General features: G+C 43.4%; 7 protein-coding genes across 8 annotated transcripts in view; 3 read left to right on the forward strand and 4 right to left on the reverse strand.

The window, feature by feature from the left end:
• Positions 1-399: 399 nt before the first annotated feature.
• LOC108601642 (cardioactive peptide) lies at positions 400-1,042 on the forward strand. The gene is made up of 2 exons (XM_017989543.2): positions 400-546; positions 622-1,042. Exons 1-2 carry the CDS (start codon positions 448-450, stop codon positions 991-993), a joined length of 471 nt encoding a protein of 156 aa, XP_017845032.1. The 5' UTR covers positions 400-447; the 3' UTR covers positions 994-1,042.
• A 64-nt stretch (positions 1,043-1,106) lies between these two features.
• On the reverse strand, positions 1,107-2,894 carry LOC108601638 (probable cytochrome P450 6d4). The gene is made up of 3 exons (XM_017989538.1): positions 2,206-2,894; positions 1,945-2,147; positions 1,107-1,893 (listed from the first exon to the last, which is right to left on the reverse strand). The coding sequence occupies exons 1-3, from the start codon at positions 2,892-2,894 to the stop codon at positions 1,244-1,246; spliced, it is 1,542 nt and encodes a 513-aa protein (XP_017845027.1). The 3' UTR covers positions 1,107-1,243.
• Positions 2,895-3,224: 330 nt separating this feature from the next.
• LOC108601646 (activating signal cointegrator 1 complex subunit 3) lies at positions 3,225-10,501 on the reverse strand. Its single transcript, XM_017989545.1, has 6 exons — positions 10,297-10,501; positions 8,528-10,212; positions 7,502-8,477; positions 7,037-7,445; positions 4,095-6,983; positions 3,225-4,038 (listed from the first exon to the last, which is right to left on the reverse strand). Exons 1-6 carry the CDS (start codon positions 10,452-10,454, stop codon positions 3,580-3,582), a joined length of 6,576 nt encoding a protein of 2,191 aa, XP_017845034.1. The 5' UTR covers positions 10,455-10,501; the 3' UTR covers positions 3,225-3,579.
• A 691-nt stretch (positions 10,502-11,192) lies between these two features.
• Positions 11,193-11,776, forward strand: LOC108601645 (trissin). The gene is made up of 2 exons (XM_017989544.1): positions 11,193-11,315; positions 11,379-11,776. The coding sequence occupies exons 1-2, from the start codon at positions 11,291-11,293 to the stop codon at positions 11,651-11,653; spliced, it is 300 nt and encodes a 99-aa protein (XP_017845033.1). The 5' UTR covers positions 11,193-11,290; the 3' UTR covers positions 11,654-11,776.
• Positions 11,777-11,869: 93 nt separating this feature from the next.
• Positions 11,870-13,378, reverse strand: LOC108601640 (opsin Rh6). Its single transcript, XM_017989540.1, has 4 exons — positions 13,086-13,378; positions 12,493-13,027; positions 12,149-12,429; positions 11,870-12,080 (listed from the first exon to the last, which is right to left on the reverse strand). Exons 1-4 carry the CDS (start codon positions 13,253-13,255, stop codon positions 11,960-11,962), a joined length of 1,107 nt encoding a protein of 368 aa, XP_017845029.1. The 5' UTR covers positions 13,256-13,378; the 3' UTR covers positions 11,870-11,959.
• A 188-nt stretch (positions 13,379-13,566) lies between these two features.
• The window catches only part of LOC108601641 (B9 domain-containing protein 1), a 31,488-nt gene continuing 19,141 nt past the window's right edge, over positions 13,567-25,913 (reverse strand). The window contains exons 2-4 of one of the 2 annotated variants that reach the window (XM_017989542.1): positions 14,146-14,570; positions 13,839-14,093; positions 13,567-13,781 (exon numbers count right to left, since the gene is read on the reverse strand). In XM_017989542.1, the coding sequence (XP_017845031.1) occupies positions 13,690-13,781; positions 13,839-14,093; positions 14,146-14,551 (753 nt within the window). In that variant the 5' untranslated portion in view covers positions 14,552-14,570 and the 3' untranslated portion in view covers positions 13,567-13,689. Of the gene's footprint in view, positions 13,782-13,838; positions 14,094-14,145; positions 14,581-25,913 lie in introns of both variants that reach the window. The other variant, XM_017989541.1, reaches the window with a different exon arrangement.
• LOC108601637 (A disintegrin and metalloproteinase with thrombospondin motifs 9) overlaps positions 19,248-25,913 on the forward strand; it is a 29,773-nt gene continuing 23,107 nt past the window's right edge. The window contains exons 1-2 of the mRNA XM_017989536.1: positions 19,248-19,542; positions 20,224-20,900. Of these exons, the coding sequence (XP_017845025.1) occupies positions 20,586-20,900 (315 nt within the window). The 5' untranslated portion in view covers positions 19,248-19,542; positions 20,224-20,585. The remainder of the gene's footprint in view (positions 19,543-20,223; positions 20,901-25,913) is intronic.

The following is a 25,913-nucleotide window of genomic DNA, read 5'->3' on the forward strand; positions in this document are numbered from 1 at the left end:
ATATATAAATAGATATACTCACGACTCTCGCGAGCATCATCTATTGTTGCTGCATTTTACACTGCGCGAAATGCTCATAGCAATATAAGTTAAAGCATAAGTAAAAAGCGCTACCCTGTTGACTAGTGTAAGTGCAATACTTTGTTGCTTAAAGTCGCATTAAATCCGAGCCAAGCCAATTGTTGAACGCCCAATGCAGCGGCGTTGGTTAAGTGGACTTGTGGTAAGGTCCGGGATAAAAACACAAAATGCTATTAAGCAGCAACCAAAATACATTCGACGCGCAGCGGGCTGTCCTGTCGCCCACTGAAATTAACAAGCCGCAATATTGCGTAGCCGACATGTTGACCAAGGCCCGAGTAAGCGTTGTGCCTTCAATTGCGTTTCGAGTGTTAAACGGTGCAGGCGTCAAGCGGCTGAAAGCTCAAAATACCAAGAAGCAAAAATATGAAAGCCGTGCTGGAACTTTGTCTTGGCTTTACTGCGCTGCTCATTTGCGTAGGCTCTGGCCAAGCAATGTTAGAGATTGAGAATAATGCAGTGAATGTGAGTGTGAAGTGTTAACAATTAAATTCATTTAAATTAAAAATTGATAATTGCTTGTGCTTTTTATTTTCTTAGCACAAGCTGAGCGGCGTTATACAATGGAAATACGAGAAACGCCCCTTTTGTAATGCATTTACAGGCTGTGGACGTAAGCGCACATCCTATCCCTCATATCCACCATTCTCATTGATTAAACGCAACGATATTGAAGACAAACTCTATAACAATGAATATCTCAACGAGGGTCTAAGCGATCTCATCGATATCAATGCCGAACCTGCTGTCGAAAATGTGCAAAAACAAATCATGTCGCAGGCAAAAATCTTTGAGGCCATCAAGGAGGCCAGCAAGGAGATATTTCGCCAAAAACAAAGCAAACAAAAACAAATGGAGCATGAGCAGCAGCAGCAGTTAGAGCAACTTGAGCAGCAGCGTGAGAACAATTAACGATGCAATCAAACTTCCAAACAACTACAAAAAGGCGATGAAAACTAAATGTAAAAAATTCTTGTAAATATTTTTGCCAATTATAAAATTATAATGCATTTCGATAAGAATAACAAGTACAAGTACATTTGCGAGCATTTAATAAAGTGTTGACTCTATTCGTAAAATAATCTAAACAGACTTACGGTAGGTTTTACTTAGCTGATAACAAACTTTATCTAATCGAACGTGTTTTAAATACAACAAACTGTTACTTGGGCATTCGCTTCGAGAGTCGCACCAGTACTCCCTTCTTTGGCATTAAGGCAATGCCGCTATTTTCAAACTCAATTTCACGTTTGCTCATTGGCTCTACATTAAAGTTCTGCAGTAATTTGACTATAGCTAGCTTGGCATTTACACGACCCATGCGCACTGCCAGGCACATTCTTGGGCCCTCACCAAAGGGCATATAAGCTGTGGGATTGTAGTTCTTTGTTGCCTCCGCAAAGCGATTGGGATCGTATTTTTCTGGCTCAGGGAAATACTCCGCATCGTGATGCATGCCATATAGTGAAACGACAACTGGTGTGCCCTTCTTGATCACATGATTTGTCTCTGGCACGGTATAGTCCTTGGTGCACTCACGATTGAGTATGGGCAGGCCAGGATATTTGCGTAGAGTTTCTAGCACGCACAGCTCCAGAAACTCCATCTTGTTGAGCACATCGTAGCTTATGGTGCCGCCATGCTGCTCGAGCGTTGCATCAATTTCCTGCTGCAGACGCTGCAAGTGCTCGGGATACTGCGCCAATTCGAATATCGTAAGAGCAGCAGTTGAGCCTGTTGTCTCCTGACCAGCTATGTAGAAGATGAAAGCCTGCGCGGTGATTGTTTCTAGTGAAAGGCTTTTTAAGTGTCCTGCGAATTAAAATATAAGTCTGAGTGCCAGCTTGAATAGAATGTGCTTACCATCGTCACTAGTCTCAATGTTCCATGTCTTGCTGTCATCCTCCTCAATGCTGCCAGTGTTTCTTAGCTGCATGAGCAACTGCAGCATATCCTTGCGCACAAAGCCGTGCTTTTCACGATGCTCAATGGTCTCCTTGACTATGCCCAGCATATACTTGCCAACTGGATTCTGAAAGCCAATCTTGAACAGAAACTTGGCAACGCTAAAACAACATAAACAGTTTAGATTGCCTGCTATAGTTTTATATTTAGTTTACTTACGAGGGCACTAGAAATATCATCATGCCAAAGAGTGCTGTAAATCGTGTGTCCCTTCTAACAATGGTCACGATTTTTCTGAACTTGTTCTCTGGCTGATCGTAGCTATTGATATCCAGGCCAAATATCGTTGAAGCAATAATATCTATAGCATAGGTTTGCATCACATGCTTCAGATCCACTTCTTTCACGCCCTGCTCCGGTAATTGCTTTTGTAAATACGCAACCATTTTGTTGCTTATGTCCTCGGAGGTGCTGTACATGCCTTTCAGTTTGCCAGACGTAAAACAGGGCGTAAGCTTCTGCCTCATGGAACGCCAGTTTTGACCGCGCAACGCAAAGATTGTGCCAGACATTGGATCCTTTTCCTCATCCACATACACGCCGCGATCATGGAAGCTGGCAAAGTCCTGGGCCAGCACCTTGCGTGCCAGCTCAGCGTCGCGCACCACGACAGCGGGCCGGAACAGCAGATAGGTGCCCAGAAAGCGTTCCTTGCTCTTCATGTACACATCGGTGATGGCCATGCCCATGGCCTTCTCCATACGCCACACGCTGCCCAAGCAGCCAAACGGTATGCCGGCATTCTTATCGTATGGAAAGCCACGACGCTCCCAGTATGAGTAATGGTGCTTCAGATAGAACCAGCCCAACGTAATGAGCGCAATCAATAACAAAATGAAAGAAAACATTTTCACAAAGTTCACAGAGCTGTCCGCACGCCACAAAAAGCCAAACGAGTTTAACTGATAACGCCCAAGTTTGTTGCTTTATAAACATTTTGATTTTGTTTATTTCACAAATGTTGCAATTGCACTTTGAAGATAACAAGTCCGATGTCGATCGGCTTAATGGCAATGAAAATGATATGAGATTAGCAAATGTATAGCTACTGATTAGACAATACATTAATAAAATATAAGTTATTTTTGGAAGTGTAGTAATATATTATTTAATCTAATCTTTCAAGGACTTATGTTAATTGGAATTATTTTTGATTGATAGAGATAGTTTTGAATTATTTTTATTCAAAGCTTTGTCTATGGCTAGAAAAAAATATACATGAGATTTTCAATGAACAGTTAAAGCTTCGCTTTTGTACTTTTATTAATTAATGCCATAATATGCAAAACTTTGACTCCATGCCTGTTTTAATTACGTTGCGCACAATATTAATTAACTAACTACAAGCTAATTAATTAATTATTAATTATACCTAAGGTACACAATCTAGATACATGTGCGTTAGTTAATGTATCTTAATACAAAAATGTTTGACATACGCTGGTAATCACATAAGAATTATTTATGCTAATTCAGTTCAACTTGAATTGTATAGACTAAGAACATAAATGCAACTAATTGAGCCTCCAACGGTTAGGACTTGGCATCAATAATCTCAAAATGCAAATCGTACTGTTGATCGAAGCCCATCAGACAGTCGGACATAAGATATAGGGTGAGTTGCAGGCGTCCACGGCGTGGTGTAGCCTGGAAGGATATGCGATTGGTGGCGCGTGTGCCGCGCAGCGTTAGACGCTTCATGGCCAGCAGCTCGTCGTTGGCTTGGGAGCCAAGTGTTATGAACCAAGCCTCATGCTTGGGCTTGGCATACTTGGGACAGTGTATGGGAAAGCCTTGACCCGTCTGACGACGTGGTCCAGTCACATTGAGACGCTGCAGATCGATGGCTAAGACATAGTCCTCGTTGGCATGCAGCTGTGTCCAGACGTTAGCATTATCATCCAAGTTCAGTGGTCGCTTGGCATATTCCTCATCCAAATAGCGACCTTCCACGTTTATTTGTAAAGCTATTTCGGGCAGCTCTTGCAATACCTAAAATATAAATTGTAAGTAATTTTATAAACACAATAAACAGTTAAGCATGTTACCTTGTAGATTTGTTCAATCTCATGTTCTTCGAACTCAGAACGTAAAGGAGAAGCCAACACCTCGTAATCCTTTCTGCAAAGCTCCTTCAACACGGGCAGTGTCAGTTGATTGTGTTGCGGGCAGTTTATATTAAGAAAGGCATCCAGATTCTCATCGTTAACGGTGGGCAGCGTTAGAAACTCGGAGCCATCAAACCAGCGCGCTTGTATGACGCACTGCATCAGCTGTTGTACCACCAGACTGGTGGATAGCCAGCCACGCTCAGCGGTGTAGTCCACCATGGCTTGCATGACACGCGTCGCATTATCCAGCGCCGACTTGGTATCCGTTAGATAATCCGAGTTGGGCAGCGCCAAGCGACCAAAGTGTGCTTGGAGCAGCAGGAATGTTTTGGTGTAAGGCGAATCCCAGGTGCCCGAAAGCGGACGATAGCGGCACAGCTCTGCCAACTCCTCGTTGTGCTTGTCTTCGTTGTGACGCACGGGCTGCTGATCAAACTCGTAGCAATCGGCAATGGCCAGCAGCACATGCCTGGTGTCCATGCCAGGCTGCAGATTCTCCAGAAAATGTTTCATAGTGCGATAGGACAAATAGTAAAAGGAACTAATGCGGCCCAAGAATGTGGGCACTAAGAAGCCATCGCGTTCCACTACACACGCCGCTTGGCTTAGCTCGTAGACCACACCCGCGACCAGATTGGACATGAAGCTGTTGACATTTTCAGGCTCCACGCCTTCCAGCTGATAATACGAAGGATTGCGTAGCAGGCGACGGAAAAAGTAAGTCCAAGTGAGATAGTCCAGGGCTGCCTGCTTGGTTTGCACTGTGCCCGCCACAATTTCGGCATTGATATGCTCAGGCAGCACGCCCAGCAGGCTGGACTCCACTGGAAACGGATCGTAGAGAAACTTCTTGTAGAAGTTCTTCTTCTCGTCGTGCACTAGGACGACAGCAACGCCCTCGTTGTCAAACTGCGGCCGTCCAGCGCGTCCCATCATCTGCAGCACATCCGTAATGGGCATGTCCACATACTTCTTCACCTTGCCATCAAAGTACTCCGTGCCCTTGATGACCACCAGATGCGCTGGCAAATTGACACCCCAAGCCAGCGTGGCGGTGGCCACCAGCACTTGAATTTTGCGATTCAAAAACAATTCCTCAACGCACTTGCGATCCGACTCCTGCAGACCAGCATGATGCAGTCCAATGCCAAAGGCCAAGCAGAACTTCAGGTTCTGATCGCGTATGTTATGCAGCAGCTGCTCGATCTCATGCTCCTCCATGTGCAGGAATTGCTTGGGATTGTGATCGCCGGCCACAAACGTAATCAAGTCCAGGGCGGTGAGACGCGTCTGGCGACGCGAGGAGACAAACACTATGGTAGGCTCACATGGCGAGTAGGTGCGTATGGCCTGGAAGGTGGGACGATTCATGGTGGCCATGCGTGGACAGTAGTGTTTGCCCGGGAAGCCATTGATGTGCACCTGCAGCGGCACAGGCCGCACCGAGGGCTTGAAATTGTACAAACCCATGCGCTTGATGCCCAGCCAGTTGGCCAAGTCCTGCGCATTGGCCAGCGCAGTGGACAGGCCTACAATGCGTATGGAGTTACCCGTATGTGAGCTGATAAAGTTTGTGCGTGAGACAATCACCTCAATGACCGGACCACGATCCTCGCCCAGCAGATGAATCTCATCGATGACAATCAGCGTGACATGCTGCACATACTCGCGCGTCTGCCAGGAGCGACTGATGCCGTCCCACTTCTCAGGCGTGGTGACAATCAGCTGCGATTCGCGTATAGCTTGTATATCCGGCGTCACATCGCCTGTGAGCTCCACTACCTTCAGTCCCAGCGATGAGCGCTCAAAGCGCTGCTTCCAGTCCCCAATGCGCTCCTTGACCAGCGCCTTGAGCGGCGCTATGTACACCACCTTGCACTTGGGCTGCTCATTCAGCGCACGAAAGATGGCCAACTCGGCTACAATTGTCTTGCCACTGCCCGTGGGCGCGCCCAGCAGCACATTGTTGTCCGTATGGTAGAGGCAATGAAAGATTTGCGTTTGTATGGGATTAAAGTGTGTGAACTTGTACAAGGATTCATAGAGCTCGTTATCCAGGCAGCTCACAGGCAGTGGGCGCAAAGGCAGCAGCTCTGTTAGCGGCGGATGATGCTCGGGCAGCACCAAATGCTGGAAGGACAGCGGCACACAAGTGTCGCTGCCCAGCCAGGTGTCGCTGCTGACGCGTATATAATACTGAGGCGGCAGTGGCTCCTTCAGCGGTATGGTCATGACTAGCTGCTGCGGCTGTCCGCTCATCACAGCCTTGCGCGTCAGCTGAAACACTTCGGAGTGGAATATATAGTTGGACTCGGGACTCTCAATCCAGAGCCAAAAGCTTTGGCATGTCTTGCCATGCACACGATCATTCCAGTTAAAGTCCGCATAGATGTTAATCGTAATGCGCAGCACAGTGCGTGTAATGGGCTGCAAAGTGGCGTCCACCTCCAGCAGCGGCAACTCTCTGGCACAACGCAGCACCAGCTCCGCATAACGATCGCTGCGCAGCCATTCCTTCAGCTCACGCTGCTCCATATCACGCAGACGATGAACGCTCAAGCCACGCTGCTCTATGCGGTCAATGGTCTCCATGCCAATGGCCGGAAACTGACGCAGCGGAGAGTCAAAGTCCCACTGACGACGCTCGAACATCTTGCATAGCTGCAGCATGCGTCCGGTCAAGATGGCATTGTTCTGTCTTAACACAATGGAGAACAGCGCGCGTGCTATTCTTCCTATGTTTGTCGTTATGTACGACATGTCGGAGCTCAGCGAGAAGGACTTGACATAGGCATTGGACAGATAAACTTGTATCAGAATGTTAACCTGCAAAGCAAATTGTTATTTTTATAGTTTAACTTGATGACTCAACTGCTCACCTTGCCCGGCACATTCTCGGTGCCGCCAAGTGCTTTGAGTTTGCAGTAGTAGCTGCGCAGCTCGTCCAACTCCTCCAGCTCGTCGTCGCGCACTTTGAGCTGTTGAAACTCCTGCGCATTCGACATCATGCCCAGCAGCTCTGCTTCGTTCATAAAGGGATGTATGAGCTCATTGAACGTCTCCACCGTATCATATTTGATATAGAAATGCGAAGCAGTGCGTCCCAAGTCTGTTATGTTCATGTCCATGGTGCGCTGATTGAAGCGCATCATTTTGGCCTTGTCTAGACTCATGGCAGCGCCCATGATCAAAGCGCGCCGACGTGCCTCCAAGCTGGGATCCTTTTGCAGCTCAGCGTACTCAATGCCATAGACATGAGGATTAATGCGCATGCGCACAAACAGATACCTAGTTAGTATAAAGACAGGGTTAAGTATAACGCTTAACAATGTCAATAGACTTACGTGTAGCTAAGCCATTCGATAGCCTCCTCCACGTTGGATATGGTGCCCAGGCATATTTCCGCATTGAGATTATCCGCCAGGCACTGCACAAAGTTGGATTCTATGGGGAACTGATTGGTGAGCAGCGATAGATAGTGATTCAGCTTATCGTAGCTGGTAATGATGGTGCCCACGCCGCTCTTGTTAAACTGCGGCCGACCGGCGCGCCCAAAGATCTGCAGCACATCCAATATGCCCAGATCCACAAAGCTGCCATGATTAGCATCGTAAATGTCCGTGCCACGTATAATGACCGATTGCGCTGGCAAGTTGACACCCCAGGCCAGCGTGGCGGTGCAAACTAGCACCGAGATGTTGCCCTCCAGAAAGTACTTCTCCACCATTTGGCGATCGGCGCGCAACATGCCCGCATGATGACAGGCCAGGCCGCTGGTGAAGAGCGTCACAAGCTGTTTATTCCTGCTCTTTTGTATGGAGCGCAATGCTAGGCTATGGGATTTGCCGTCTGGCGGCATGAAGAGAGCACTGGTTTGGTTCTGCTGCGCCAGCTCACGCAGCACATTGGCCGTGCGCACGGTGGCGTTGCGGGCGTGCACAAAGACCATGACTTGCTGTCCTTGTTGCACCATTTCCAGGCACTTCTGATAGCAGCACTGATCCATGTCCGCAATCTGTTGCAGCGGCTTAATTGTCTTGATGCCCACAAAGTTGGTGTCCAGTGGCACGGGACGAAAGCGTGAGTCAAAGTAGAATAGACCCTTCATGGGATTGACGCGCAGAAAGTGCGCCACATCGATATAGTTGGGCAAGGTGGCGGACAGGCCAACAATGCGTATCATGGACTGTGAAGATTCCACCAAACGCAAGGTGCGTGCCACCAAAGCTTCCACCACAGGTCCACGCTCGCCATGCAGCAAATGCACTTCGTCAATGATGAGCAGCTTCACAATATTTATCAATGCCACATCGCCAACACCTGCAAAAGCAAATTAAATTGATTCATAACTATTTTAATTCATAGCTTACCCTTTCTGGTAACCACATCCCACTTTTCTGGCGTCGTCACAAGTATCTGTGTGGCCGCCATCTCCGCCTTGGTCAGCTGCATGTCACCCGTCAGCTCACGCACTACAATCTGCAGCTGGCGCAGACGCTTGGAGAAGTTATCCACCATCTCGGCTGCGAGCGCTTTCATGGGAGCGATGTAGACAATCTTGAACTCATCGCGATTGATGACGCCGTGCTCGAGATGACAGCGTATGGTGTGCACAATGCTTAGCATGGCCACATTGGTCTTGCCCGCGCCCGTGGGCGCACAGACGAGCATGTTCTCATTGCTATGATAGGCCACGGGAAAGACAACGGATTGTATGCGATTGAGCTCCTTGCAGTTGGCAAAGGCCAACTGACCAATGTCGTCCAGCTCAGCAATTTTTATGCGCTGATTGCCCACAGACAGTGGTGCTGGTTCGCCCGCTGGTATTCGCACCTCCTCCCACTGCTTGTTGTCTATGCGCTGCGCATGCTCCGGCAATGTAATGCGACTGCCCCCAATGAAACTGGCATGCGCTTTGGCCTCCAGCTGGCTATCGAAGACGTAGGGGTAACGTATGGGGGTGGTATAGGTAGATTGCACTGCCTTGGCGGCCTTGGTCTCGAGCAGCAGTGGCTCACGCTGCGCGGCCTCTAACAATTTGCGTTGATGCTGCATGCGCAGCTGCACTGCTGAGATTTCAACTGCGCAACCTTCGTCCTCATCCTCGTCCTTCATGCTGCGCATTATGCGCTGCAACTTTTTCTCCTCACGCTGCTGCTGCTTGCCCAGCAGCTTCTCCTGCGCTGATTGCACCACCACAGCACAGGCGACAGTGGGTCGCTTCTCATTTCTGTTGCCGTTACTCGCCGCCTCCTGTTGACGCTTTTGTTGTATTAACTTGACGCGACGCGACCTCGTGGCATAATTGGCCAGCTGTTGTGCTATCTTGGTACGCTCCTTCAGCAACTGCATAACCAGCTCAAAGTGTTCAAAGCCCAGCAGCTCCATGAGCTCATTCTGCAAGTCTTCGCTGCTGCGCTTGGAGGCGAGTATGTCGCCCACGCGGCTCAACATTTGCTCATCATCCAGTCGTTGCGCAATGTCTAGCAGCGTTTCGAGCTCATAGCTTAGCTTAATGCCATCGATGCTTTGACTTGGAGCTGCACTGGCTGCTGGACTGGCTGTTGCATCATATTTCATTGTAAACTGTTTAACAATGCGATTGTGCAAATATTCATCTGGCGTCAGATCTGACAGCAAGCTTATGTCCAGCCATTCCCCTTGCGGCCAGTTTACATTGATGTGCTCACCGAAGGGAGTAGGCTCTGCTGTCGCGTCGGTGTCTTCGTCCCGCCACTCCTTTAACGCTTCGAGCTCCTCCTCCTCCAGCGCATCGGCCACTGCAAGCACACATTCGTGTATTTGTTTGTGTTTGCGATCGAATGTGGTGCCAAACATGGTGCGAAGTCTGTTGGTTGTGGCCACCAGCAGCACGCGCTGATCCAGCATTAGCCAAAAGAGATACAAGGCTGCATGCTCCACCACCTCTGGCTTTTCCTCGTAGCCCATGCATTCCTGCACTAAGTTTCGCAGCTTTTGCAGTTGCACTTTCACTATTGGCTGCTTTTCGGGCGGCAGCTGCGCCAACAGATTCACTATGCTCTGTTCCTCTTCACTGTAAAAAATTAGCAATTAGCATGTAAAGTATTTCACAATTTCACTTAATTGCTATATTTTGCCTGGCCTCCCCTCTCCTTACTCAATGCAGTCTGTCTCCGTTGCCGTCGTGGTTACTGCGGCAGCTTTTGCTCTTGCTCTTGCCTGCTTTAATAGAACGAACTTCTGTGCTCTTGCTTCCAAGTCCGATTTGGCACGCATAGATGCACTTAATCGCGGTGGCACCCACATGATTTGCATCCAATATGTTAACAATTGTAATTTTGTGCTAATCAGTAAGCGCAACGCTGTTGATTTTTTATCTAGACTGCTTTTGCCGACAGTGCTGCCACACTGTTTAAAAATCAATTGCAGTTGAAGTGTAGAGTTGCCATGCTGTTGGAAATTAATGCGTTGCCAACTGTGCGTATTTTGTTTTGAATATCGTAAGCACAATATCGTAAACAATTGGTAGTTGCTAATCAAATATACATAATTGATGTAAAATAAATACAATGTTGTGCAAAATATATATAATAAAAGATGCAACATTTATATGTATATATTTATATATAAAAGTATATATTTTATTATTTTATATACTCGTTCACTTTGTTGCTTATATTTAAAAATAAATGCTGCTTGGCTAGCTCAATGGAAACTGTCTTAAGTCATTCAAATGCGTAACATGTTTCATATGAACTCATTCAAAACTTTTTTATAACCTGTTGCAAATTGTTTTAATTTGCGGTAACACCCACACGGACACACACACACATAGATGAGAGCCTCGATAGTATGCTATACAAATTTGTTGCGCAAGTTGCAATTGTGTGCGTATTATTTATTATGCACCGCATGTCCATATGAATCTCTTTAGTTATTGGCCTGTTGCATGCTCCGATGAGCACTTTGAATTTTACAGCCATGTCCAGCAGTTGTCTGCGCTATATAAAAGCGAGTAGCCCGAAGGCTCTATCCTTTCAGTTGCGACTGCTGTTTGATTTGGACAAGGACATTCTAAGAGGTCTCCTATGACTTGCACCAGCTGCTGAGTTACACTCTGTTACTCCGGCTCAGACGAAGAAGACAACGCGATGCATGTTCCCGTCGTTTTGCTATGTAAGTAGAGCACACACAAGTGTAGCCTTGGTTAAATATTTATAACTTAAATTTGCTTCTCAGGCATTTGCCTCTTATGGTTGACCAGCTCCAATGCCATACCTTGCGACTCCTGTGGCAAGGAGTGCGCTAGCGCCTGCGGCACCAAACACTTTCGCACTTGCTGCTTCAACTATCTACGCAAGCGCACGGATCCAGATGCACTGCGTCTCAATTCGAATAAACGGCTGATAGACTTCATATTGTTGCAAGGACGCGCGCTCTACACGCAGGAGCAGCGCGAACGCCGCAACAATGCCACGCTCATGGATATTGGCCTGAATACTTACTATGTCTAAACTGGAACTATATAGATAATACTAATGATTTGACGACTGGACCGTTTGAAATGTTAATTTTTCAATAAAAGGCGCATTCAAGATTTTTTCTCCTGCAAAATGCTTCATAAAGCAGTTTACATCAACCTCTCTTAATGATAAAGCTGCTGCTTTTCTTTTTGATTTTGTATCAATTGCACATATATTTAATTTTTTTGTAATTTTTTTGTATGCCAACTTTTTTTGATTGTTTTTTTCAGTTTTTTATGCAAAAGTTCTAGCGTCGTCGTCGTCTTCGTCAACTGCAGTCGTCGTATTGCATTTGGCTTAAGCCTGTGACTCGCTAATCTCTGTGGTGGCTTGCGTTCTGGTATCGGCGCCAAAGTCGTCCTTGCCACAGGCCAGACAAGGCATTTTCTCCTTCAGCACCTGCTTGTACTTGGGATGGCTGCCAAGCACAAAGTAAAACATGAATAGGGCTTCAGCTTCAGCTTGCACAGTTGGCAAGCAACTTACCTTAAGCCGTAAACAATGGGATTGCAAACCGCATTCGCTTTGGCAAACACCGAGCCACAAATGGTGGCAAGCGGCGACAGGTGCATGGACTCAAAGATACCCGCGTAATTGATGATTGTGTAGGGCGTCCAGGCGAAGAACCAAAGCGAAATGGTAGTCAGCGCCACCTTGGCCAGCTTGATTTCAATGGCCTTACTCTTGTCTGCCTCGCTGTTGCGCAGCGAGGTGACATTCATCTTCTTGGCCTGCTCACGCATAGCCTTCTCATGCGCCGCCACAGCCTAGAGGAAGTAGGGAAGATTAATTTGCATTTGCTTAGCAATAGAGCCGCGGGGTTAACTTACCTTAAGTATGTGATAGTAGGAGAAGATGATGGTCAGCAGCGGCGTCAGATAGACCCACAGCGAGTAGACTATGATGTAGCTGCGATTGAACCAGTCCTTGGCAAAGTAGTCCGTGCCACAGGCAGTCATATTGCCCTCGGGCACATAACGATTCCAGCCAAACAGCGGCAGCAGCGCCCAAGTGCCGCAGATGAGCCAAACGACCAGGAGACGCAGCACAGCGGCGGTGGCTGTCAGCGGCTTGCGCGCCATGCCCTTGACAATGACGCAGTAGCGATCATAGGCAATCAGCGTCATGGACCAGATGGACACGCAGCCAAAGAGCGAGCCGCACATGCCGTAAATCTCGCAGAGAAACGGACCCATAATCCAAGTGCCATAGAAGCCGTTTAGCACCACAGGCGGAAACATGGTGAACATCATCATAAAGTCCGAGAAGGCCAGATTGACGACAAACATGTTCGAGGGTGTACGCAGCGACTTGGATGAGGTAAAGACGTACATGACAATGAAGTTGCCAGAGAGCGACATCATGCTGAAGATTAGAAGAATTTATAAATAAGGAATATATATTTATGCAAGGCAGTACTCACCCCAGCACAGCTATGACGAAGCCTATGATGCCAAACCACATGGGCTCCAATGGCGGCCACTGATACCAGTACGGATCCACCATGTGCATAATCTCCGCTGGCACGCTCTCAGCCAGGCTGAGATTGTGGCCATCACGCAGCGCATAAGTTGGTGGATTCAGGCTAAACATGTTTATATTTATTTAAGGTTGCAATTGACGCTTTGGAAGATTTGCAGCTGGCGCCCACTAGCGGCTGCCCATAGCACTAGCAGTGGAGACAACGCTTGAAGATTACTTTGCAGGCGCCGAACACAGCGCGAATGTCACTGCGAGTGGCCAACGTTTTGCCTTTATATGCAGCCAAGCACTTGAGTCTAGCTGGACTTAGACTAATTGTTAAGCTAATCCAATTAGCTGGACACTTGGCCAATCCCAAAACGTAGTGGGATTTTGCTAAATTTCTTACAGCAATTGCTACAAATTTCCTACCGTCGGATTAGCGTTAACGTCATACGCGCGCGACAATGTCAAGTTTGAGGCAACCACCCAATGCCACCCAGCGCCAATTAGATTAAGTTGTTTAAATTTAACTAACAGCTACGTTTTATTCAAGTTCTTAAAGTCTAGGCATGCCAATGATAGCCCAACTTGCGAGCTCCACGCATAATCGAGTGCAGTTGAAACTCCAGCGTGCCATATGATTCCATAGAGAGACCTGGAAGAGCAAAAGTGTTAGCTACATAATGTTAGGGCAATGCTAGGCGCTGCTTACCCTTGCACTTGAAGCTATCCAGGAGCACCTTGGGATCCTTTAGCTCAGGCTGCCGACGCAGCAGCCAACTGGTTATGTCGCCCAACATATTCGGCGGCTTGGGCAGCAGTATGGGCGTCTCGGCCAGTACGCTGGGCTCAGCCTCTGCTACATGCCGGCGACTGCCAAACACTGGCAAATGCACATGAGCATAGCCCAGCAAAGTTTCGCGTCCGCTGCCATTGCTGCCAAACACAGTCACCAATAGCTGTGGCCCTGCAAAAGATTCGTTTAGACAAGCTTTAGTTTCTATATTTGACATACTTACAGCCAAAGGGACTGGTGCTCTTGTATGTAACTTCAATAGGCATATTGAAGATTATTTTATCATTAAAGTGTCCGCTTTTGTTGGTGGCCATTTGTGTTAGGCCATGCTGTGGTCCCGAAACCAATTGCCAATCTGCACCTGCCACCAGCTCATAGCGACAATAGACGTACTCGCGATCTGGTCCTAGCGGAAATGTAGCCGATACTATTTGACCCGATATGCAAAGACTAAAGTAGCTTGCTGTGCACTTGGTTTCGGCATCCATTGGGTGCTCTTCAGTGCTGGCTGCACTGGCTGCACCTGCTGTATTAGTTTTGGCCTTTTTGTGTTTTTGTTTACGCCCCGAGTCGCGGCCGCTGGTCGCGTTGCTGGGGTAACCCGTTGCGGTGGTTTCGCTATTGTCCATGACTGTTCGAGGGTTGCAGCTAGAATCAACTGATTTTTTTTTAACTAGGAAGTTGCCCAGCAACTGTCATAGCAGCAGTGTTGGTAAACGTTGTGAGCATTACATTTAATTACTAACTATATTACATACATTTTATTTTTATGCTTTGTCGTTTAATTTAATTAATTTTTATTATTACAGCGCCAGCTCGCGCTTAGCTGCAATCAATTAATAATTGTTGTTCCTGACAATCGAATAGACAAAAATGAATTTCTCTATGTCTAGTCAGCACTAGGCGTTGCCTTTGTTATTGTTATAGCGACAAAGGTCAATTATGCTATGTACATGTATTCAATAAAAACTTGCGTTTGTTGATTTGATTAATTGCTAAGTAGTTAGCATAGTTAATTAAGCCAATGCGCAACTGCATGTTTATAAATCATTATTACAATTAGCTGGCGCTACTGTAACAATAAATTGCAGTTTTTTTCTTTTCTGTTGCTTCTTTGCGAACCGGACTTGTGCATTGTGCAATAAAAAATCCACTCACGAAGAGCTCAAACTGTAGGCTGTAATTATAAAGTATAAAGTGAATAGTTCAAGGCAGCTTAAGGTGTTAACTCAACGCCGCCGCCGCCGCCGCCTAGACGAAGAGCTCTGAGCTCAGCTGCAGCTGCTCAAATCTTTGCCAGCTGTCGAATCGCTGCTAACGGATGGCAACTGATCGAGTAGCATGCGCAATTCTATGAAATAAGCCCATTTGCCTAGCATAAACAAGAGCTTAGGCTTAAGCAATAAGCGTTAAGACATAACAGCCATATAAGCTTTAAGCCCAAAGCCGCGCCGCCGCTCACACCACCAACCAACCAGCCAGTGGTGCTTGGAGCTGTCTGCAATTGGAGAGTTCGCTGCCTGCTGACAAAGCGCAGAATCGGCGAATATATACACATGTGCATATTTGTATTTAAGAAATTTAGCATTTTGAGTATTTATTTTGCTGTTGTTGTTGCTTCTAACACGTCGTTGGCATTTATGCATATTCATAATTTTATGTTTGCATTCAATTTCGTTTTCGGAATCAATGAACCAACCAGCAACAGAGCAAGCGAATTAAAGCGAAGCCTTCGCCGTATCAAATTTTTATAAGACGTTACATTTTATGTTCATGTCTCATTCGCTAAAATTCATTGAACAATGTTTCAATTGAAGTGCTTACAAACTCTGTAAGCTGAGCACTCAAAATATATCAACATTATAATATTTATAATTATAGTTGAATGTTTATCCCCAAGACGTTCAAGTTAAGCGACCGCTAGGGACTTCACTATTTATTTATTTGCAGGCTTTGGCTATTTTTTACTATTTGCAGACTTTATTGGCCTTTGATATTTATAGCCATATATACATTAGTTTATATCATGTGTGGGCGATCTCTGTCTCAGGGTCAACGCACATCGGGCGGCAGTTTGAACGCCATCTGGACCTGTCGTACGCGTGCAGTGCGCGATTCTATTCTATAAAAGTATGACTATGACTATACATAAATATATATACGATATATGTGTGTATGTCTAGATTCTCATTGTGAATGGATACACTTAAGCGAAATGTATCTTTGAGATACACACGCCACGCAACTTGCGCACTAGCATTGCTCTTACGCATGATGTCTTGGATGTCTTGGAACGATTTCGATTCCTTCCGTTGATTGACAGCGCACGTAATTGAGTTTGATTTTTGGCGAATTTTTCAAGAATTTAGACATCACTGTGTGGCAGCAACAATCTCGGCCAGCGCCGCCGACGTCGGGTGGGGGGAATGTCAAAAAGGTTTATGTTTAGTTAGCCCAAATATTTGATTTGATTGAGCAGCTGTCAAACGAGCACAAGCGAAAAAATAGACCTGAGCTCTTAATAGTTGTATACTCATAGTTTGGCATGGCCGGCAACTCATTCAAGTTTTTCGTAAGCTTTCCATCATTCAATCAGGATCAATATTTATTAATCAAGTGGCCGGTCGGTCGGCCGAACAACTGAAAATAAAAGCAGCAAACGAAAGCGAAATAAAAAGCCGCGCTAAATTATATAAACATAGAAGCGCACGCATCGCAGTTGGCAGAGGCAGAGGCGGCGGCAGCGGCATCATCATCAGCATCAGCATCTCCTATCTTTATGCTTATATATGAGATACCCAAAAAAAAAATGACTAAGAGGCCAGCGCGCGTGTTGTGGACGGAGCGGACAGAGATAAAGACACACTGTCTGACAGATATATGTGCACATATGTGTGTGTTTAATACACTGCAAGAAATGGCAATTTGTTAAATTGAAATATTTTTAAAATCTAATGCATGGCACTTTGCATTTCTCTCAGTGCAGCTGCTGCAACTCTATGCAGTCTATGGCTAGAGCCAAAGGAAAAGCCACTGCCCATCGTAGTTCGTCTCACATTTAATGCTAAACAAAAGTTAGCGCGTGCTGCTGCTGCTGTCCAAATGATCTAAATGCGTTAATTATTAAGATCATACGAATTGATGTGAACCACACACACACTAACACACTAACACATGCATATATACAAAAGATACTTTTGTTGCGCGTGTGGCTAGCGTCAGTGAATCGTATATAGTATAGTCTATATAGCTCAAGTGTGTTTGATTATGAACAGCTGTCTGCTCTATGAATTGGCCAAGCGAATTTAGGAAATGTTGCTCAAGTTGCAAGTACAACACAGCAGCATGTTGCAAGTTGAAAGTTTATCAACTCCACAAGTAAGCTAAAAATAAAAACAATTCAATTTGTACACAATTCACTCTCTCTGTGTGTGTTTTGTTTCGACTTCGGCTGCTGTTTTATGTTATTTTCATTATTCCTGACTGTTGTTGTTAATTACGCAACATGTGTTGCAAGTTGCAAGCGCCTTGCTGCAGCTGCCGCTGCCGCCAAAGAAATAAATATTTGAAAAAAACACACAACACACACATAGAAAAGTTTTCACTTGAAGCATTTTTATTGCCGGCCCGCCACTGGAAGCTGCAACAAACGATATTTGCAAAATGGATATTTAATTTTCAACTATATATTTCTTAATGTGGCCAGCGCGGCAAGCGAGCTCGTCTCTCTTTTTAATTGATTAATTCTTCTGCTGTTGCGTTTGATTAAAGAAAATATTTTGTATATTTTTTATATACATAGCTGTGCATAAAGGTCAATTGCTACATATGGTAATGTGGTATGGCAACAACACATAAAAAACAGCAACAACTGCTCCCAGTTAACCCACAGCCGCCAGAGCTAAGACTATTTGCTATTTTGGACCACTGATGTGGTCATCCCAGACTCAAAACTCAGACATTGACTCAGCCGCAGTCTCTCGAACATTGCATTGACTTAATCAATAGAATAGCTAAAGTTTATTAAAAAGCAGTTACACTTACACACATCGTACAATGCGCGTATTGATTGATACTTGGCTATAACCCTGAGCCTGTAACCCAGCAGCCTTGCGAATTTAATTGGCTAAAGATAGAGCAAAGCAAGCGAGAGCTAATCTCATAATTAATGATTGTCAACATTGTAATTTGATATGCAACAACTCAAGCTTTAACTCAGCAAATTAGGCAATTTTGATTGGCTTTATGAACAAATGAAGCTTTAATGGCTATGTTTCTTAATGTATGTATATTTTTAACTTAGAACAACTAGACAGGCCCTCAAGATGTGCAAGATATTTAAATGCTGCATCCGTTTGCTTGTTGTCTGTCTGTTGTAAACATTGCAGTTATACTAACAATAAGCTAAAATGCTTTACACTTATAGCCACGTGTATAGATTAGTTTTTATCTGATAAACAAGGCCGTTTGTTAAGTCATATGTAACAAAAGATATCTGAGTAGTTACAATGAACTTTAAGTTACTATTAATTTTGTATAAATCATTTTGACAGTTTTCTTATTAATAATAAAATTGTGTATACAAAACATTAATAAAAATTTTTAAAAAATATTTATTTTAATAAAAATTGTTTACGCAATTATTCAGAGCTTAAGGCCTGCATTTGCTATAGCCTAGTATTTAAGTTGGGCAAATTTGTTGGCAGCAGCAGCTTTTTAATTGTAATAATACTATAACTAAAACAAAAAGATTATTTTAAAATTTTTAATGCATTTAAAGCAAATCTTTGTCGTAGAACTTACCTGACAGCCAACTCTGCCGCAAATGAATAAAAGAGAACGTAAGCTTTGAAAGCAAAGAGAGCTTAAATGCGCGACTAAGAGAGAGCTCTTAATAAAAGCTCACACGAGCTGAGACACACACACACATACAAGCAAACAAAAACACGCATTGATCGATCATATGGCATTTAATTGGTGAGTCGAGTTTGAGTTCGACTTAACATAAGCTGAGCAGCAGTAAAGCAGCATAGGATATAATAACAAGGATCAAGCTTAATGCTGTTGCTCATGTTGCTGTTGCTGCTGTTGTTGTTGTTGTTGCTGGGCAAGCAGTTAACAGCAGCAGCAGCAGCAACGAGAGATGAGATGATTTTTTTTTGAAACTTGGCCGGCACTTAAAAGTATGTGTATGTTTTTACACATACACATGTAGACATAAGTGAGCATACACACACACACATACAGGCACACAAACGTGTGGCAAATTTTAGCCCATAGCTTATTGCTGCGCTCTTTTCACTAAGCAGTCGAAAGAGGGAACCTCAAGCGAGCGTAACGATCGCGCCAAGCGTTTTTTTTATTTTGTTAATTTCGGTGTGTGTTTTATTTCGTTGCCGCTGAACATTTTCGTCTTTTTTGTGTATTAAAATTTTTGCGCGCGCAGCGGTTTTGCTCCCAAACCCCCAACACACTCCCGACTACTCCTCCTGCTCCTCCTCCTCACGTTCGCGTTAACGCGTGTGTTTTTAAGTTAAGAAGTTTTGGCCATGTTCCTTAGGCTTAGCAAAAAAATGACTGCGTTACAAGCATCGAGCGACAGCAGCTTACGAGCCTAACGGTAAATGCAAATCCCATTCAGTGAACATATTAAAAATATGAAGACGACGCATGCGCGCATTTAAACAAGTGTCTGTTGTATATGTAGCTGTGTGTGTGTGTGTGTGTGGCCAACTTCTTGGATGCCCTGCTCTCAATGTGTACAACCTTCGCTTAATATATGTAGAACAACGTGCGACAACAACGACAACAACAACAACAATAATAACAATAACAAGAAAGTGTTCAACGCAAAAATAAAAATAGCTCAAAATGCTATTGTTGATAAAAAAACAACACACACACACACACATACATAGAAGTTTAGCTTAAGCAATGTGAATTAACATTGAAAATTTTGTTGGCTTTAGCACATAAACTTTAATATGACATGCGCAAAATAAATGCACAAAAATAATAAATAAAACATTTAACCGGCTAAATGATGAAGACATCAACAGCTGCTGCAGCTTCAGCTGTTCCAAGTGTTCCCAGTTTTATATTTAGTCAGTAGTGAGCGCTAAGCTAACACTTGACTTTTGTTTTATATAGCCCAGTCTATCTTTTTGTTGCTGGGCAGGCGCCGCTTCTGCAATTTGCTTTTAGTTGGCCTATCAGTTGCTCTAATAAATTAATTCGTTTTATTTTATGTAAACTACTGGCCTACAGCATCTCGTTCTCTCTCTATCTCTCTATTTCTCAGAGCTCTCGCAGCAAAGTTATCTTCAAGATACACCATACATTGTATCTCAATGTTGATTTTGAGTGCGTGAGGGCGTACGCAGAGGCAGAGCCAGAGGCAGCCACAGTGCCACACAGTGGGGGCCACTGCCGAATTTCAATTAACAAAATAAGCAAAGCGCGCAAAAATCAACATAATAGATATATAATAGCCAAAGCGATATACTACCAAACCCGCTACGATAAAGCTCGAGAAAAGCAACAAACACACACACAAAAATTTTGATCAGTTTTTTCGCGTGAGACATTTTTGCACGTTCCGGGCGGATTGATTGACTGACTGTCAACTGTTGCGGCTTGTGTTGGTTTGGGTTGTGGTGCGCCATGTTAGATGCGGCACCGTTGCCGTTGCCATCAGCGCCACCCGCCGAGGAGGTGTATCGACTGCTTGCACTGGCAGCTGATGCGGATGCGGATGCGGAGGAGACAGACTACAAGCACATCTTGCGCCAGAAGTCCGCACAGCTCTATGAAGAGCGCAGCCACAGGCAGCAGCAACTGTCGCAACAGTTGATGCCACAACATGGGGCAGAGCCAGAGGCAGACGATGTTGCGTTGCGTTATTCGTACAAAGGCACACCGCCGGATCTTCATGCAGCCAGACAGGAATTTAATTTGAAAACGTCGTTCAACAAAATGGTAAATAATACGCTCTCATATACAAATGTAAGTCTGTCCGACTGTCTGTCTGTCTATCTGACTGTCCGTACGTCCGTCTGTACGTTCGTCTGTCTGTACCTGTGTGTGGATTAGACATTTGGCCAGTGGCGAGTGGTGGGGCCGCGGCCTAGCCCTTCCGTTTCATATTTCATGGCGTGATTTGGGGCTTGCGGACTCCGTTTTTTAGTTGGCTCGAACTGTTGTTGCTGAGCTGTGCTGTAGGTATATTATATATTCTTGAGTTCTTTTGTTTTACGTTATTTCATTTATTTATTTTATTTTCGGCTGGCGCAGCGAAACTGAACATCAACTTAATTTATTGCTTCGATTTGGCATCGATTTGTCGAATTCTTCCATTTCTTTTATAATTTGTCGCTATACGGTACGTTTTTTGTTTTGCTTGTTAGTTTTTTTTTTTCTCTCGTTGCTGAGCTTTGCTCAAAGAAAATTAACAATAAAAAAAGGCAAAACATTCACATTTGAATACACACGCTTCGCTGCACAGCCGAAAACAGCAACAAAAACAACAACAAATAGTTAAATTTGTCTCGCATTGCAAATAGCTGTAGCTACAATTTGTTTAGTGAAATTTCAATAGCACTCGCGTTAATTTACAATGAGTTTACATGGGCGTAGATAGTTGGTTAATCTCAGTTCCGTTTAACTCTAGGGAATCTGAGGCTGAGTCACATCTATGTACTGCGATTTACGTCAAGCGTATTCCGTATCCGTATCGATAAGAGAACTTACGCTATTGCTGTCTAAATTCGCCGGCTCCACATGCTACCGTTAAGACAACAAACTCACATGTTTAATCTTATTTTAAATAATGTACAGCTCACAATCTAAAATACACAGAGTCAAAAAAAGCAAAAAGTTAAAAGAGTTTGTCTGAATTCATGGAAACGAGCGCCACAAATTGATATGTGTGGAAATAAGATAAACTCTATGTGAAGAGATCTACTCACAATGTGTCCAAGGTATGATGAATGAGATGATGATGATGATGCTGCTGCTGAGGCAGCTGCAGCTCTTGGCTTAGCCGCAACGTCAGCAAACATACGAAAATGCAAATGCAGGCAATATTTCAATTATTTGCCATGCTCGTTGTTGTTGCTGTTGTTGCTTTGCTGTGTGTGATAATTGTAAACAAATTAGCTTTTGGTTAACCACAACTACAACGAGGTGTGAGAATTGGCAAGATAAATGTGTTTGGCGCGTCAGACTACGTGACATTATGGCCCCCACCCCACCACAGCCCACTCTCCACCCTTTGAACTACTGTTAAGCTGTAAAAACATGCATGCATACACATGTCTGAACATGCACATCGATTGTCGAGTCGCGTCGAGTATAGTCGACTGTGGGCCTTACAGGTAGGCCCCATTAGCATTTTATCGACGTTTTCAAGAGCTCTCCAAATGAAGTGTAAAATGCGTGTGCGTCTGTGTGTGTGTGTGTGTGTGTGTGAGGACAATGTAAATTGAGCTTCTATCTGCGTCTAGTAGCCAACTCGAAAAACAACACGAACTCAACTCGCATACGTGTAAATTTCATAAATAATTTTTAGGAAATCATTGCGCGCTCTGCCTTGATCAGCTTCCAACACTCCCCAAAACTTAGACCGTAGACTAGGCGTAACCGCCTCCCCAAATTGCGGCGCCAATGGGCTGCCCTTATATCATCGCACACTTGTGTACATGTCACAAAACAATTTTAGAATAATTGTGGCTATTTTTCATGACTTTGTTGACGTTTTCTAAAAACAATTATATACAAATCTCATTTTTCATGCGGCACTGCGAGTAAATTTGTAATTTATTTTAAGGCCAGCTCTCTAGCAATTTGTATTTCAGCAATGTAATTCGTATTATATTCTGTAAAAAATTTGAATATATATTTATTTTTTTTCGTTTATCGTACGTCAGCTTTAGCGCGTGTTTCTTTGCCACTTTTGTTTTTCTTTCGCCTTTTTTTTTTGTATTTTATTTTTTGTTGTCATGTCTACTTTAAATTGAAAAATTTGTAGCGTTCGTTGACATTAAATTGCAAAAGAAGAAAAAAACGAGACGAAATAAAATAAAATAAATAATTATTAATAAAAAGAGATTGAACATTTGTCTGCGCAACAAAATGCAAAATTATATATTTCTTTTAGCGAATTCAACACGAATTGGCAGCGCATAGTTTGCCTGTCACCGCACTAGACATACACTCACTAATTTCTATAATTAACAACTAATTATTAGCGCAATTAATGCAAGCGACAGCACTTTAGCCAAGACAGCAACCCTGCAGTACTAAGAGCTAAACCCTGCAGTTTCTTTGCTTTGCCTTAATGACTACAAAATAAGCATACAAATAAATTGTTAAAAAACAAAAAAATAAATAACACACGCTTTGTTTGAGGCGTGACTTTAGGGTGTTGATGACAATTTGAGTTACGAGCATTTTTTTGTTGCTCTTAATTTAAATTTTTTTTTCAAGAAATATGTTTACGTGATCTGCATAGCAATAAAAAGCAGCAAATAAAATAAAAAATAATTTATGTAAACTATGTGATTAAAAATTAAAAATAATTTGAATGTCAAGCTAGAACAGCGCAGCAGCAGCAGCAGCAATGACATGTGTTTTTTTATTTTTAATTAATTCCTTTTTAATTTATCAGTCAAGATTAATGTTAAACATTTTGCAAAGCTAGTGAACTGCTGATTGTTGTTGTTGCTGCTGCTGCTGCTAATCATTAGTTGAACTTTAGGCATTGGACATTAACATAATTGCTTAGCCAGTGTCCATAGTTTGCCATTCAAGGCGAAAACACCTTTAATAAGCATCCAACTAATTTTTCTACACATTGTGAACTGTCACAGGTTGTGAATGAATATTGAGAATTAGTATTATTTTGATAATTTATTTGCCTAAAAAAGCATTTCTGGCCTCAACTACATCAAAAGCCTGAACCGCCCAAAATAAAACAGGCGAATTAACTAAATCTGGTTTTCTCACCAAAAATAAAAATAAAAGAACAACAACAAATGTTAACCCCAAATGCTTTATTTGGTCGCAGTCGGAGACTCAGTTGCTGATTCTTTATTATCTGATTTTTCGCTTGTCTGTCCATAAAAGTCTAAGCCAAGCACAGAAAAAGCAAAAAAAAAAACGAGAAGAAGCGCTTCTAATGATTCTTTATGCGCAAGCGTTAACGCATTTATATGACCATTTGCATTTTGGAGTGTGTAACATAATTTTACATAAATTCATTATGGACTTTATTTATATGACATTCATTTAATTATGTCATAGCCCAAGTGGCATCATCATCAACATCAAAAGCTATAGCTCATAATAAGCTGAGCTACCCAACGCATTATCCAGCGACGACTCAGTCACTCACTCACGCTTTGCATATAAATTGAATTTGAAGACGTAGCACCCGTCCCAGCTTTTTATTCATATGCTAAACTTCTTACCCGAACCGAAATTCAGAAGTCAAAGTGGTAAAGCCGCCAGTCAAGTCTCTCTCTCTCGTCTATTTAAAAGCAATATTTCGAAGCTTGCGTTTTATCATTGTCTTGAAATGGGTGCAGCAGCAGCAGCTGAGACTTGAGATAAATAATATATATATTAATGCTGCTGGCTCAAGGAGTCACTCGCTGCTGAGCAAACAGGCTATGCATACAGCTTTTGTTTTATTTCCAGTGAATTAGACGAGGGATTGCGGTTGTCTTCTTCTCTTTTTTTTATTGCAGTCTATGCTGCGGTCGCGGTCGACAGGGCGTTATTTATTCATGATGATTTATGCGTCTGCTGATGCGAATGGTTTGAACAAATATATAAATGTCTATATATGCATGCGAGACTTCTAAGAAGCAAACATTTGTCGTAGCTATAACACTATAATTGTCATAATGAAATCGACCAGTTTTTTCATATATTTATTTATTTGCCTATATAACGCTGCTGTTAACACAGCTCAGTTATTGATACGACAAATATTTCCGTGTTTACTTATGTCGCTCAACAACCTGCCCATAGACCTAGGACCACACACACACAATTACAGCAACAACTGTCGCTAGATAGTCATCAGACAGCTGTAGTTGTATTATCAGCTACATTAGCATTGGCATCAGCATCGGCAGCGGCAGCGGCATCAGTCGCAGCATTGACACTACCGGCAGTTGTTGATAGACGTTAATTTGTTAATTTGAGAAACAAATAAGTAGCACGTCACTTGGAAACGGTACGACGAGTATTTGAGTATTTACTCAAATGTTTAGTGCGCATACAGGGCGTATGATTATGCGTGTGTTTGTTTGTCTGTGTAAATTACACATACGCCGAGTGGCATAGAATATTTATTATAATCGAGATTAACTCAATTCAATTGAATTCTGTCAGTCGCTCTTAAGTGCGCTTATCAGCATTATGCTGGGAATATCTGAGCACAGGCACGTCTGCATTTATTTTTGTTAGTTATTTTACACACACACACACACACAAAATTTAATCAAAGATTTTTAATTGTTTTTTTTTTTTGCCCCCAAGACTTGCTGGCGCCTCTGGCTTCCAAGCATATAACATCAGCATATAAGTTATTTATATACTTTATATACCAAAAAAAAAAAAAAACAAAAAATAAATTGTGCATATTTGTTTGCTTTTAGCTTAGACTTTTTAATATTTAAACAAGTGCATGTGCGTATGAGAATTATAAATTATACACACATTATATATACATTATATATATATGTTTATTTGGCTGCTATAAAATGCATTTATAAAATTTATACTCTGCCAGCAAACAGTCGAAATTATTTTTGTTTGCTCTATATATATTTTCTTTAAAGACATTTGCCAATAAATATTTTGAAAAATTGATTTCGATTTGGCAATGCTCCTAACCCCAATACATCAGCACATATATGTAGACATATGTTTATTAATAAACGCAGCTGATTGTAAAGTGCCTACGACATAAACTTTACTAAT

The sequence above is a fragment of the Drosophila busckii genome, chromosome 3R (assembly GCF_011750605.1).
Source record: "Drosophila busckii strain San Diego stock center, stock number 13000-0081.31 chromosome 3R, ASM1175060v1, whole genome shotgun sequence".
In the NCBI taxonomy this organism is placed as follows: Eukaryota; Metazoa; Arthropoda; class Insecta; order Diptera; family Drosophilidae; genus Drosophila; species Drosophila busckii.